General features: G+C 35.7%; 1 protein-coding gene across 7 annotated transcripts in view; it reads right to left on the bottom strand.

The window, feature by feature from the left end:
* Window positions 1-2,813: 2,813 nt before the first annotated feature.
* The window catches only part of ZNF638 (zinc finger protein 638), a 79,827-nt gene continuing 66,772 nt past the window's right edge, over window positions 2,814-15,868 (bottom strand). For 5 of the 7 annotated variants that reach the window (XM_041754714.1, XM_041754716.1, XM_041754712.1 and 2 more), the window contains 7 exons: window positions 12,046-13,261; window positions 11,397-11,462; window positions 9,094-10,048; window positions 8,472-8,576; window positions 5,627-5,728; window positions 4,814-4,932; window positions 2,814-3,133 (listed from right to left, as the gene is read on the bottom strand). In XM_041754714.1, the coding sequence (XP_041610648.1) occupies window positions 3,068-3,133; window positions 4,814-4,932; window positions 5,627-5,728; window positions 8,472-8,576; window positions 9,094-10,048; window positions 11,397-11,462; window positions 12,046-13,261 (2,629 nt within the window). In that variant the 3' untranslated portion in view covers window positions 2,814-3,067. The remainder of the gene's footprint in view (window positions 3,134-4,813; window positions 4,933-5,626; window positions 5,729-8,471; window positions 8,577-9,093; window positions 10,049-11,396; window positions 11,463-12,045; window positions 13,262-15,868) is intronic. The other 2 variants (XM_041754717.1, XM_041754719.1) reach the window with 2 other exon arrangements.

Raw genomic sequence — 15,868 nt, 5'->3', positions numbered from 1 at the left:
ATTTATTTGTTTATTTATATTTATATTTATATTTATATTTATATTTATGTTTATATTTATGTTTATATTTATATTTATTTATTTGTTTTAAAAATTTACTCATGAGAGACCCGAGAGAGACGCAGAGACACAGGCAGGGGGAGAAGCAGGTACCAGAAAATCTGAACTGGATTGACTGATTGTTTGTTTGTTTGTTGATTGATTGACTGATTGATTGATTGATTGATTTTAAAAATTTACTCATGAGAGACCTGAGAGAGAGGCAGAGACACAGGCAGGGGGAGAAGCAGGCTCCCTGCAGGGAACCTGATGCTAGACTCCATCCCAGGAGCCCTGGGGTCACGCCCTAAGCTAAAGGTAGATGCTCAACCACTGAGCCACCCAGGCATCCCTGAACCAGATTTAAATAAGGAATATTATTAATGACGTTATTACATTAAAAAGAATCCTTATCCTTTAGAAACACATAATGAAATGTCTACGGGTAAAATGACATGCTGAGATTTCCTTTAAAATACAAGAAAGGGGGACATATATATAATTGGCTTTGAGTTGACTGTTGAAACTACATAATATATATGGGTAAGTTAACCTATTCTCTTCAATATTGCTTGATATTTTCCACAATCAAATAATATTAAAATAAAAATTTAAGGTTTTTAAAACCTGGTTCTTCTATTTTCTTCCCCAAGAATTCAAAAGAAGCAGTTTTGGAGAGGCAACTAACTTTCACAGCATTCTGCACCAGAAAGGGTAGTTAAACCTAAGAACTTTTATTAGAAGTGGTGTTGAATGCAATCTTTTATTGCTTTGGTGTCAAGATAATGAAATGATAGAAACTTTAAAAACTACACCCTTCACCAACCAGTAAGCAGAAACTGCTATGTATAGGATATTTCGTATGTGTAGTGTGAATAAAGGAGGGAGGTATTTCAAGGTTTTCTGAAAAAAGTGTAGAACAATTCTAAAATTACATGCAAAGTCTATGCTTATTTTTAGAAAAACACAAAAATCTTTTATATTTGGAGCCCTATCATAAAAATTCCCAGTCCTCCAGACAAGAACATTATTTACTACGTATAGCTAACCATCAACACTCGTCACTAAAACAAAAATCACCCTTAACACTTCTATGCTTTAGTTCCTTTTATTCTAATTTAGAATCTCAATTTCCACAAAACTAACTTGAAAGAAATAGGGGTTTCACACTTAAAAATTTTTTAAGATTTTTTTTTTTAAATTTAGAGAGAGAGAGAGAGAGAGAGAGATGGTGCATGCATGAGCTGGTGGGAGGGAAAGAGAGAAAAGGAAAAGCAGACGACCTGTTGAGCAGGAAGCCCTATGCAGGGCTTGATCCCAGGGCCCCAAGATCATGACCTGAGCCAAAGGCAGGCACTTAACTAACTGAGCCACACAGGTACCCCTCACACTTAAATTTTTAAGATTAAATTCCAAAATTGGTCCAGACAAGATTAAAGTTCATATGGTCTCTGGTTTTAAAAGCTTCACCATAAGGAAACGATTCTTTAAAAAGTAAGATTCTTACTTAGTCTGACTATGCTGCTATAGATTGCTGGCAACTTATTCTCCAACCTTTTAAAAGCTCTTCTCTCCAACTCCCACCCCCGTCCCCAAAATTAAATTAAAAATAATATAAAATTAAATTAAATTAAAAAAAAATAAAATCTCTTCTCCCTCCTATCACCTCACTCACCTATCAGGGTTTTTCTTTTTCTTTAAAGATTTGTTTATTTGAAAGAGCACATGCACAAATGCATGCTGGAGAGCAAGGAGGGGAGGGGGAACTTAAGGAACTCTGCACTGAGTGCAGAGCCCTACCGACTTATAAACCTGAAATTACAACCTGAGCCAAAACCCAGAGTCCGATACATTACCAACTGGATTATGCACAACCAATTAGGGGTCCCTCACCTATCAGGTTTTTATTACATTAGACTCCTGGCATTCATAAGCTATCTTCCTCCCCACTGCACTCTAGTCTATGGCACATGTAGGAGTCTGCCATTTTGCTCAGGCTGCGATGAAGCCTGAACAGAGTGTGCAATGATTTGGTGGGCAACAAGAAGTCACTGCTTTTTGTTCTTCATTCCACTCTTGCTCACTGTGAGGTAATGTGCTATGATAAGAGTAAAACATCTAAAATAGTAGTTTTTTATTTCCTTCCATTCACTCTCTATTACTAATTGGTATACTCTAATCTTGGAAAAGCTGAGAAATCCAATATTAAAGCAATTCAAAATCAGCAGGCCTAAGTCTGAAACATGCCTAATCTAAAACTTTATGGTACAGGGCTGTGTTCCACACCTAACAAGCCACTGAATTATTATTATTTTTTAAACCTTTACCACTTTGTGTTTACAACATATTAAATAATAAATTAAATGGTTTAAAAAGCAACTGTAGGGGTCCACAAGAAGTAAAGGTTGCTCTATTTTCATAGCTTTTCAAGCTACTACTAAATGACTTGCTAGAAACTACCTTAAATGGGTCTTGGCAGAAATAGATGTTACCACAAGCAGAAAAAAAAGATCTTCCTAACACACTGAAAACACCAACCAGTTTTACTCAAACCTACCTGGGTCAGTTATGCTGTAATTTAATTTTATCTGGAAAAAATAAGGAGTTTTAAGAAATCTTTGACCTGTATATGGCTGAAGTGAAGTGAAAACCCTGCTATGCTAGGACTTCTGGTAATACAGGAAGAATCCTTAAACATCCCAAGTCACAGGGGTCTCCTGTATGCAATAAGAGGCAAGCAAGTCTTTAATAAATCAACCACAAACACAAGATGGTATTTTAAATATACAGTAGGAACATTTATTTTAACACTTCTAAAAGATATTTCTCCATGCCTGATGATTTGATATAAAAATCAAACCCATCATACGTTCCCCATCAGTCTTTCCACATCAAGGGCAATCAGAAATTTGTACAACATGAATATTTGCTTCTGAAACAAAAATTACAAATTAAGTGATAACAAAAATACACAAATCAACTGGACCCTAAATGAATTTCTAATGAAGTCTTTCCCCCTTTCCCCCAATCACCTAGAACTTCTTTCTTCAGCCTCATTCTGCTCCTTTTCCTTTCTCTGCTTGGCCATGAATTTCTGTTAAAAGCAATTTGCAATATAAAATATTTATTAGATGTTGCTCTGTTGTGTGTGCAAACATATCTAATATTTCACTCAATTTACAATTTAAAAGAGCCTGATCCTACAAAATAAAGATTAGAAACACAGTGCCTTACATTAACATTCTTTCCTTCCATTCACCAGTCATCTGATATTTATGATATACCAGGCATTATGCTTGGTGCTTAGGGATTCAGTGGTCAACAAGATAGGTAAGGCCCTTTACCTCATGGAGCTTACATTCTAGTGGGGGAAGAGAAGCAATAAAAGAATAAATAAACAAGACAATTTTTGGTGCTGGTAAGCACTATAAAGGAAAGAAATACAATAAGTGACTAAGGTTGACCCTTTCGGGGGCTGGGAAGGAGTTTTGTGCTTTTACCTAAGTCTTTCTTAAGCAAAGGCCTTTCTAGGAAGTATTTGCATCTAGACGTAGCTAAAAGTGGGGAAGAGGCAGCTATACAAGCAGGACTGGTAGAGGGCAAAGGAACAGCAATATATATGTGCAAAAGCAACAAAGGGGACTTTCACATGTGAAACAAAAAGCCAAGAGAACCGGAAAGGAATCAATCATGTAGGGCTTTACAGATCTACAAGAAGTTTGGATATCATTCCAAGTGTAATACAAAGCCAATGGAAATTTTATTTTATTTTATTTATTTATTTTTTTATTTATTTATGATAGTCATACAGAGAGAGAGAGGCAGAGACATAGGCAGAGGGAGAAGCAGGCTCCATGCACCGGGAGCCTGACGTGGGATTCGATCCCGGGTCTCCAGGATCGCGCCCTGGGCCAAAGACAGGCGCCAAACCGCTGCGCCACCCAGGGATCCCCCAATGGAAATTTTAAATAGGAAAATGACATGATAAAGTCAGGAGTACAGATACTATAGCATAACGGTTAAGGGTTTGAGGCTAGAAAAAACAGAGCTAAGGTTCAAATCCTAGGTCTGCCACTAACTAGCTATGTGACCTTGTGATTAGATACTTCAGTTTCTAGACTCTATGCCTGTTTTCTTCACCTTTAAAACTGGAATGATAAAAAATACAATTAGAATGATAGCATCTATTTCATATTGATGGGGGAAGGGGATTAGATAAGCTTCCAGCAAATAACACCTCAATAAATGTTAGTTGTTGAGTGTCAGTGCCACAAATTCAATTTCTAAGATATATAAAGTAACTCTCAAATGTTCAGGAGATCAGAACCACTGATTCAACTATGGCTAATGATGATTCTCTAAAGTACCACTTCCTACTCCTAAAAATGAGTAGGACTTAAAAAGGGATGAGCGGTTGTAATCAAATCAGTTTAGGGAATGGGTTAAATACAGGTAAGCAGATTCTGAGTAGACAATTCACAAATTTTAATATGCTATGTGTTCATAACTCTGCAAGAGGCCATCAGAATACAGAGTTTCCCACTAAGAGAGTGTCACATGGGACTAGTGATCTGTAGAATCTACCCTGGGGAATGCTGTCAGAAGTTCCTGGCAAGGTACAGTGAAGACTATATTTTTGAGCTGTAGAGGAATAAAGGTACACATCTTCAAAAGTTCTCCCCAAGGAAAAGAACGTACATTTTGGGTGAATGCTTAAGTAGTTTGATTATAATACCACTTGAAGAATTTTGAGGGGTTAAGAAAAAAAATTTACCTCTGTATTTTGCTTATGACGTGTACTCTTGCAGTGATTTGTCATTGCTTTTTCACCTGAGTAGAAGAGGGAACAAATTGGACAGAAGAATCCAGCCTTCGGTACAAGAAAGTCTAAATCTAAAGGAAAGAAAAAAGGGGGGGAAGAGAAAGGAGGAAAATTATTATCTATAGCTGTTACTCAATTTATCTAAACATGACAAACATGCTAATCATTGTATATACTTATATACAAACATATACTGCTATGTATCTAGGGATCAAGAGCAATTATGCCTTTAATAACAAAACTGAGGACTTTATTTTTGGACAAATTCTCTAATATTCTATAGCCTCCAGGATACCACAAAATTCCTTCAGAATAGCAATTCACTGAAAAAGAATCTATCAGTGTCTTTGAAATAAACCTCTCTGGAATTCCATTAAAAAAAAAAAAGGCAGAATGATGGGCAACTGTTCACTTGAGGAATATGCTGGGTAAACAGATATGGTGCTCCTTTACTTCATTTTAGCAGGCCACAACCAGTTTGCTAGCTATGCTTTTTAGCATGTTTACTGAAATTTTTGCCTGGGCAAGTATAACTCAGTTATTACCACAGCAGCAAATAAAGTACCAGAAATAAAAGACTTATCCCAGACTTTCTAAGAATAGGGAAAAAATATCTATATCTATCTCCTATCCTGGTTTGGTAAAAAACATAGGCCTAGTGAACTGTTCTCAGAAATGCCAATAGTCTTCTAAACAATGCAACACTTGCTATGGTACTGAATTTTTATTTCATATGGATAAGGAAAAATGTCAAGTTTACTTTACCTTCAGGGACATCAGGTACCCCTGACTTCCCTAAAGAAGAGTCCTCAATCTTCTTACGTTTTCGTTCTGGTTCTGAATCTTTTAATCCAGATTCCTCATCCACTAAAAATCATCAAAATTTTCAAGGAAAATAAGTTATTCAAAATAGATTTACAGCCTGTAAAGCTAACATCAGGTAATCTCTGCTTCAAAATTATGGCTCATCTAAGTAAACCTTCCCTGGCTAGTCCCATTTGGCCACTCTTCAAAGATTCTTCAATATTAGAAATAAATGGACTAAAGCTAATAGCATATTTTATTATATATTGTTCTCAAAAGAATTTAAAGAGTAATGGAAGAAGTTCAAGTTCTGTAATTACTGTCAAGAGTTAACTAGTGTACGTAAAGGGCTGGACTGGGAAAGAGCATAGACTGAGGAGGACAAGACATGGGCAGAAAATCATTCTCATGTCTGATATTGAGGCCCTCTGAATCAAGAAAAACAGCCTAAATCGAAAGACTGAGACCACTGTCCAATAAAATCACAAATGACATCACAAATGTTCAAGCCTAGCAAAGTAAGTAATATGTGAGAAACATTCAATGTTAGCTGACTCCACATAATATAATCTTAGGGAAGACAAAAACGGAAACTGCTTCCAAGCAATCCTGATTACCCTCAGCAGCTTTAACACCTGTTACATGGAAGCTAACAAGTCTCTTTCACATATAACCTTTCATTTAGCTTGTATCTCGTGTGAGATAGGTCAAATCATCATTATCTTTATTTCTTCATAGATGGATATAAAGCAAAACCAAGACTTAAGAACTGGTATGCCCAAGGTTGTAAGGAGTTTAAGTGACAGAGGCTAAAACCAAAGCTTGTGACTTCCAGTTCAGTGCTCTCTACATGCAACTGGGCGAATCTTCAACAAATCTGAGGGGATGGGCAGGAACCATGAAATCATTTACTCCTCTCCTATTCCTTTTATTTTAGTGATCATCAGGTCCTCAGGAGTAGCTAAAAAAAAAAAGCTCTTTTCCTGCCTTGATTAAAATAGCCTCTAGTCTCTTCCTACAAAAGTTTATTCCCTCATCAGAGTAATTAATAAATTTTTTATATTTTTTTAAATTAATAAACTTTTAATTATTATTTGCTCCTGCCACTCCAAAGGGATATTCACCTTATAATATATATACTATATATAATCACATAATAAATTTTACATAGATTAGAACAATATTTTAGGTTTAAAATTGTTTAGAAAATTACTTTTTCTTCAGCTAGATTCTTTTTGTCAAACATACTGTCCATTAAGAGAAATAAATTATTTTATAAGCAGTAAGTCACTTTTCTCTATTCTTCATTTGCGACGAGACAATTCTGAGCAAACTAGGAGCTGTAAACAAACCTGGGCGAGGGGGAAGGGACAGGACGACACATACACTCATGAAATCATACTAGGAGCTATCTGTCACATAACCAAATCACTAACTATGGCTTGGTATCAAGGAGAGGTTCTGGAGAGTAACAGACAAAGGAAAGGACCCACTTGGTCATGGGAGACAGCTTCAACAAAGAAGACATGATCAAGTAACACATAACGCAGAGAAGTCAAAACTGAATTAGAAGGAAAAAAACTTTATAAATCAAGTTGGAAAACCATCCAATGGGAGTTTAATCAACATAAATTTCAGGAAGGTGGTTCAGAAAGAAGCCAAAATACATTCAGTTCATTGAGATGAAGAAGTGAAAACAGGTGATTCTGTCCAGATACTTTGCCCTGAAAGCAAAGAGAAAAGGTGGGAGCCAGAAGGATTTCAAGGTTAAGGGCACATTTTTTTTTTTTTAAACAACACTTTTTTTTTTTTTTTAATGGGAAAGACTTGACCATATTTTGTATGTTGAGGTGCCAAGGAAGATAAAACACAAGCTGGCAGACAGTGGAGATCCCGTATTTGCTCTGGTAAATGGAAATAAAAGTAAGGTTATGAGTTGGGAAGAATGAACTGAGTAATGCAGTATGTGATACAGAAGGGGGAAAGACTTTTATTATGTCTGGTTAGGAAATGGGAAAGAAAGGAGGCCCATAATAGACTGGATCAGCACTGAAAGCCCAGTTGAGATCAGATTCAATGAACTTGGGACTGAATCACAGCTGGTAGCTTTTCCTTAGAGAAGACAGGATAGAAAAGCAAGAGGGCAAGGAGGGTGCATCAGAGAATGTACAAAGGATACCTTGCAGTGCTGTTTCAGTCATCCTAGTAGCGGATTTTTTGCTTTAACTCTCTGAATCAGGCAACGTGAGATATGGAACTCTGCACTTTTTTCCTACCCTTTTTGTAACTGTGCTATGAATATAATGGACACAATGACAAATATTTGTTGAAGGACTACAGTATTATTCTCTCTTACTAGACACTGGTCCATACTTGTTTCAACACAAATTTTATTAATGTTAAGACATTTTTGTTTAATTCACTGGCTGCCTGCATGGCAGCCTCCACAAAGCAAGGGATCTAGGTCCACAAATAAGAGCTGGTTAAGCAGTGATTTCTACTTGATGCTGCAACATGGTCAGGATGACCTTTCACATGTCAGTTCCACAAATTTGTGTTCTACTGTCACATTCTACCACAAAAGGGATCATCTATTATTCTGTTTTCCCATTCTATTATGTTCCATTATCTCTAAATTACAAAGACAAAAATCTTTACCCAGATAAGGGTGCCTCCCCCACTTCCCACCCCACTCTATTTCGCCATTTTTCTCCTTTTCTTCTTAGATGGTAGACCTTTGGAACTTCAATCACTACCCTTGTGTTATTCTCTATACTCCTCCCCGCTTCCATCAATCCTGCTTTACCTTCACTAATTTGGAAGGCCTCTTCACCTTTCACTGGTTCTGTTGCAACAGCTTTTTCCGATGGTGGTATTTTCCCAATTCTAACTCTCTTGGTTGGCGTTTTAGCTTTAAAAAGAAAGTCTAATTTATTGCTGTAGTAATAGCATGCCATTCTTAGTTCAGAAATTATTTTGATCACCCTAAAGTGAGCTAAACCTATTACTCTGTACAATCAAAATATTACTTAAAAAGTGAAATGGCATCATCATAAATTTTTCTAAATCCTAAATCTGAGAAAAACTTGGGAGGCAGTCTGGTATAACATCCTTCTACTAACCAAAAGCTGTTTTCCAGTAACACAAATAAATCATTTTCATTCCAATTTGGGCACTGTAGTTTGCTTTCCAGCTTTGTCCTCTTTTTTTGAAGTATGTTAAGTTGGGACAAAGTCTGCTCTGTAACTAAAAGATATCTTGTAAACTTGCACACATTTCTTTGGAAAATATCACTGGCAATGCATCACTATTTGTTGACTTCTTATATCAATACATGGAAAATTATGACTCATGTTGTAATATTATTTTTTGAATTTTAAATATAATCCCCACATAAAGCAGAAAAATTACCTCCCCTAAGTATCTACCTGCTAAGTGTCTTTCAATCATGGTTTTTAGGTCTTCTTCCATAGCATTCTCACTTAGTGGACCAACTTGGGACAAGGCTTCAAGTTTCATCTTCCTTGTGTCCACAGCTTTCTTTTTTCTATCCCCTCTTTTATCTGTGGGATGGTCATTTTTGCTTTGTGCTAACTCAACTTTTAAATCACCGTCTCCATCTTCCTCCTCTCCAACTTCATCAACAGTAACAAAATTAAGCTCTTCTTTAAGGTTGTTAAAATCTGCCAGAGAGTCTTCATCCTCTTCAGTTACTTCATCCAAAGTCACTAAATGCAGGTCACTGCTGTCATCCTGTATTTCATCTACAGTAACTAAAGTAGAAGGGTCTTCAGGCATCTGAGAAGAAATGAACCCAATGGGATCCCTTCCAGTACTTCCCTCATCTCCTTTCATATTTAAAGTGTCAAAACTTAAGTCTGCTGACTCATTTAGGGGTAGCTCTTCAACTTCTCCAATTTCATCCACGGTTACCAATCGTTCCTGTTTGAGGAGATCGTGCTCTTCAGCCACTGACAGTACAGTAACATCTTTAGGTTCACTGTGGGCAATGCAATCATCTTGATCAATTAACTCATCTAATGTAAGAAGTGAATTTGAATTTTTTACCATTTCTTCCATATTTATTTCTTCTTCATCAATTACTTCATCCACAGTGACTAGAGCTTGTGCTAGATGTGCAGCTCCATCTTCCTCTTCCCCAATCTCATCCAATGTTACAAAAGATAATTCCCCCTCAACAACACGAGGGGCAGAAGTTTTTGCCTTCTTCTTCTTTAAGTTAAGTTCAGAGGAAGGGGTACTTTTGAAAGCCTCTCTTCTTTTTCCCTTTAGTGGGTTCTGCTTGGCTTGAAAAGGATTTACTTCTTCTATAACCTCATCCACAGTGACAAATTCATCCAAATTAAATGGAAATAATGGTTCCTGTGGAAAAGATTAAAAACTGTGAATAGAACCAATTACTGGTAACTTGTTATGTTCCAAACAGTCTCAGCAAATGTGCATGAAATACCATCTGTGAGAATTCTAGTACAAAGAAGTTTCCTATTCCTGAAGTTATTTTGTAAAGCCCCACAAATGAATTAGCTCCAATTCACAAAGTAAACAATACCAAAGGTAAAATCCTAAGAATGCCAACCTAATTCCACCTATACTTAATTTCAATTAAAATTACATTTCCTAAATAATGTATAAGTTTTGATATATGAAGCATAAACATTTAAAGCATTTATCAAATGAAGTAAAGAATTTATCAAACTATAATATAAAAAAATTACTGTTCTGTTAAATATTTAACAAGTGTTCTAGAAAACTTAATGGATATTTAAAAAAACACCTCAAATGTAGCTAGAAAGTAAATTGCTAACTAGATTACACCACCGACCAATTAAGATATATAACATTAACATAAAATTTCTAGCTGGACAAAGTTGTTTGGAAAATTTCGTACTAAATATGACTTACTGCCAAATATAACTATACTTGAAAAAAAACCAGTCTCTGTAATTTGAAAAATGGTGCCAATACTAAAGAAAAAAAAATTCCTAGCAGGCCTCCTACAAATTTAGAATGCTTTCAATGATTAATTACTAGCATTTATAATGACATTAGAACATATATCCATAACTTGGGGGGGGGGGCGGAAAAACATAAACATTTATACTATCAACTTATTAAACCAATAGAAACATTATCCTTACTTCTTTTACTTCTTAAACTACTAACATATCTCCATGCCCCGATAAGATGACTAAAAAAATATTCTATGAATGGTAGGAATCTAAAATATCGAACAACAACAATAAAAATACCATGTTTATTTGGCAGGAGAACTTAGCACCAGGAAAGTAAATCTCAGAACCCAATCAGTTAGGTTAATTTGAGCCATCTCAAAAGGACCACCTGTTTGGAAGTTCCACAAAATGGCAAGGACTCTGGTCAACCACTAGTCTCCTTTAACATATATAATTTTATTATGTTTATCACCCATTGCTGTCAATAGGAGATTGGAGGGATTTTCCTACTCTAATTCCCCCCCTTCCTGCACCTGTGTAACTTTTTGCCCTGCACCATCAACAAAAACCATTTAGCCTAGCTCAAGATAAAAAAACAAATTAGTGGTAGAGCCTTAAATAAAATATCTCGTGCCTGTCTCTTGCTCTGTATGTATCAAATTGATTATTATAGGAGAGACACTAGTTATAAAACAGATGAACTCTTCTGTGGAAGGATAGAATAGAAAGCTTATTAATGTTAGTGAATTGTTTCTTACCTCTTTAGATTTTGAACTTCTACCAGTGGTGCTTTTAGGATTCTTAGTGTTCTGCCCAGCCAAAGTCTGAAATATTAAGTAAAAAATACAGAGAAATAGAATTTACAGCTGTGTTATTAATGTTTTTTTAAAAAGATTACAGACACCAAACAATATCCAAACACATTTAATTATGCAAATAGTTAACAGATACCACACTAAGTCAACAATCATTTTAACATAGGCATCATCTCTGTAAGTTGTAGGTAAATTTGGTTTTACTGATCTTTTCTTCTGTATACCCACAAATCTAAGTTGGGCAATCAGTAAGCTGATAAAGGAAGCTTCAATTTAAAAGAGAAAACAGTTTCCCATTCAGAATCAGAGTGGTAAATCACCTCATGAGTCACTGCAGACTTTTTTTTAAAAAAAAACAACACTTGTATTTCTGACCACATTTTATTCAAATAATGCTTTTCAAACCTGTTAATTACATTATTTTAAATGTCTATTGGCTTAAATCAGTGAAATCATTAAGAGAAATAGGAGGTTAGGGGTGGAGTGAGGAGATGAAAATACAAAACAAGATTACATCTCCTACTCCAAAGCTACAACAGCAGAGCTACTCATTTTCAAAGGTACACTGAACCATTCTTCCTACCCTCCTCACCTTATTGCTGCTGTCATGCCGTTTCATGGCGGAAGGTCTAGCCTCTGTTTCCTGAGATTGTTTTGTAATATCCCTGTAATCCAGTTCAGAATCTTTGCCTTGCAGGGCTGAGATCCTTCCACTGCCACCTCTGGTAACACCACTCTGAGTGGGTTTCAACTTATTGCTGCTTTCAGCCAAGCCTGACCTGGCACTTGGTTTAAGGAGACCCAATTCCTTGGCTGAAAGTTTCTTTTCAGCATTTATTTGATCTCTGAGTACAGACTTTAGAAAACTTTTCTGGTTTTCAGATTTTGAAGCTGTAGCTTTTGCCTTTGGAGAAGAGACCATACCAGCTTTGATGCTTGATTTAGTGCTAGATGTATTTGATACAGCCAACATACTGGTTTTACTAGTTTCATCAGGCTTATTGGCCTGACCCATTCCTTTATTTGGATATGCCTTGGTCACAGCATTTTCTGCAGGCTTTTCTTTCATTGCTGCCACAATCTTTTCCAACTTCTCTGCAACCATCCTAGCATCACTCTTTTCGGCTTTCTCTGTTCCTATTTGCAGATCCATTCTGGATTCCTTACTATTAAATTCATTTTCCTCCTTTTCATCCATGTTACTTTTCTCAGAAATTCCCTTTTTGCTCACTGCCTTCTCATCCCCAGTGGAAATTCCTGATGCTAAGGCCACAACGCAAGTAGTTGGTACTATTTCTGAAACAGTTTCGTGTTTGTCCACTGCAGCTACAGCTTCTATCATAGACTGTGTAATCCCTGAAAAGAAATCTGCTTCAGATGGAGGTTCTTCTAGAATTCCTTTGATGTTCCTTTCTTCTATAATTGCACTGTCAGATGTTGATAATTCTGCTTCAGGGTTAATAATTTCTGCCTCTTCCTTCTCAAAGTCATTAGTATACACCTGCTGATTTAAAACACACTCCTCTATATTTTCAGTGAATAATTCAATACTGATTGGAGTGGATGCCACAAGAGGAATTTCCACTTTGACCTCTTCTTGAGTTTCAACTCCCAATGTTTCAATAGCAAAGTCAGAGTCACATAGTGCTTTTTCAGGTTCTTCCTCACAAAGTTCTTCCTGCTGTCCAGAAGTTTCTGTTTCAATGTTGGGAACAGTTTCTTCTTCAATCTCACTAGGTTTAACAGAGAGACTATCAGCTGTTGTTTGCACCTCACTTTCATCAACTGGACAGTTTTTCAAGTCAGGGCTAAAAGTATTTAAAAACAAACAAAAAGAACACAAACAAAACACAAACAAAAATCAAACTATGATGAGAATTCAACCATTATAAATAATCCTGTTGATGCCAATTGTTAAGACTTCCTGATGCATTAGTAATAAGCACTGGGAAATCCAGCCAATCGGCATTAAAATGGTTAAGATGTTTTGACATAAATATGTAAACAATATAAAATTGTAAGAGACCCTCCACTGCATTGAAGATTTCTTTTTTAGTTCAAAGGAAATAATGGCAAAATTATGACCATTGATATAATCCTTATAATCGATTTTTTCCTTCTGTGTCACGTTTGTACTAAACATGAGCTGAATGTGAATCGGAGACATCTCAAAGTATTAAGATTGAAGTATTAAGATCTTCCCAATAGTGGTTATTGAAACAATAAATACATGTACAGTTCTACAATGAAACTAATAGCCCATGTATTGAAATTTAAAACTTTAAGTGAATCTTACCTAAAATGAACAGAAACACATAGGGAGAAAGGGCAAGGGCTATACTCTTAACTGTGTCAACTTTTTTTTTTTTTTTCTTTTAAATATGTGAGACCGATTTGGTTTTCCCAAGAACTGTATTTATAAGACCTAAAAGAAAACTTTCTTTGCAAGTTACTGGATTTAAAGTCAGAGGCAAAACTGATAGAATCACCTTAACATAAAGTAGGTGCCTTTGGCTACTTGAGAATATATATATATATATATATTCAATATATAGTCAAAGAAATCTTCCCAGTTACAGAGAATAATTTAGAATTCCAATATGTAATTTAAAGTTTTAAGTAAAATTATTCAGAAGAAATGAAGAAAATACATGGCAAGTATATGCAATTGATCTTATTTCACTGTTGTCCTCCCAAATCCAAAGTAAACAAGTGTGTGATTCTATAATTCAAACTTCTTTGAGACAGAATAAATTTTTATAATGTTCCACAGATCAGAGGTTATCTTGAAGAGTGACAAGGAAAATCTTAGCTTCCAAAACAATGTCCAGCATGCTATCAACACAAATCATCAAATTTAACAAATACATTCCCTTATTATGCTAGAAGCAGCAGGTTAGGGGAAGACATCAGAAAGTGATGCCCTATCAACACTTCATAATAAAGAATATTGGTTTTTTTTCCTCCTAGTTTTCAAGGAAGGAGAAGATGAGATACCCTTTTAACATGCTTCTCAAAGAGTGGCCATAATATCCTTTAGTTGTGCAAGATGATGTGTATCTGTGTCCTAAGATGTTAATATTTCAAAATTTTGGAAAAAGTAAATGCTATAAGGGTCCAATCATTTGAACCAATACACTGGTCCTTCCCCGTAGAAGATGGTTAAGGAGATCTAAGAGATCAGAGAAACACCTCTTGACGAAAAGTTATAGAGGCAGAGTTTGAGGAAATTATTTAAGTTCAACAGTTGGTAACCATACACCTTAATCAGTATGTAGTCTACTCCTTTGTATAAGCTTCCTTTGTATACTGAAAGGGTTTAAAACTTTTTATTTGACATTATTTACATCCCTTATATTAAAAAACACCAACGGCTGATTTTAAATGTTCCAAATTCTTAGAACTAGTCAAAGTCAAACTTGTGGCCAAGCACAAATATGACAAAGATAAGAAAAAGTTCTGACATTCAATTACAGCAGTTATGTAATATTTCTCAAATGTAAGTTTTCATTTTTTTAATTGTAAGACTCATTTCCAATAATGAAGATTAAATTCAAATTCCTGCCTCATTACAGAACTGCACCAATAACCCTAAAGGCTTTATAAATTAGGGTTACAAAAGCACCAAACTACACAGCTAGAAGGATAACAATGAAGGTTTTCATTCCTGGCTCTAGAATACAGCAAGTCCTTCCCCTTTACCATATTTACAGTTTGTCAATAGAAAAAGCTATTCTTTTATACAAAATGAATCACTGTGAAGTTTCATACTTCAATCAGAGCATGGACCTACTTGAAAAAATGGCTTAATGTGACGTTTGTGTGAGTTTGTCTTTTAAAATTAAAGTGCAAAAAAAAAAAAAAAAATTAAAGTGCTTTCTTCACAAAATTCATTTACCGAAAGATAGTATCTAGTTTTCTAATATGGGAAAAAGCTTTCTGCAGTCATCAGGTTAGCCTGGAAAGTCAGTTTGAGATGTCAAATAAATGAAATTATTAAACACCAGAGTAAAAAACAAAAACAAAAACAAAAACAAACAAACAACAAAAAAAAACAAAAAAAACCCCCACAGTCTTGGGGATCCCTGGGTGGCTCAGCGGTTTAGCACCTGGCTTCGACCCAGGGCATGATCCTGGACCACATCGGCTCCCTGCCTGGAGCCTGCTTCTCCCTCTGCCTCTGCCTCTCATGAATAAACAAACAAACAAACAAACAAAAAACCCAAAAAAACCAACAACAGTCTTTTAGAAATAAAGGAAAACGCAGTCGTATTTTGGGAAATGCACAAAAAAGAAAGAGGGAAGGCATTCGGGATATAGGTATCTAATTTCCAAACCCGTGACCCACTTCCATCCTCCAATAATACCAGGCTTTCAAAACTCAAAAAAAGCTGGGTATGAGAACAAAGGTTAAT

This window comes from Vulpes lagopus, chromosome 5 (assembly GCF_018345385.1).
Source record: "Vulpes lagopus strain Blue_001 chromosome 5, ASM1834538v1, whole genome shotgun sequence".
Lineage (NCBI taxonomy): Eukaryota > Metazoa > Chordata > Mammalia > Carnivora > Canidae > Vulpes > Vulpes lagopus.
This window is presented reverse-complemented; position numbering and strand designations above follow the sequence as displayed.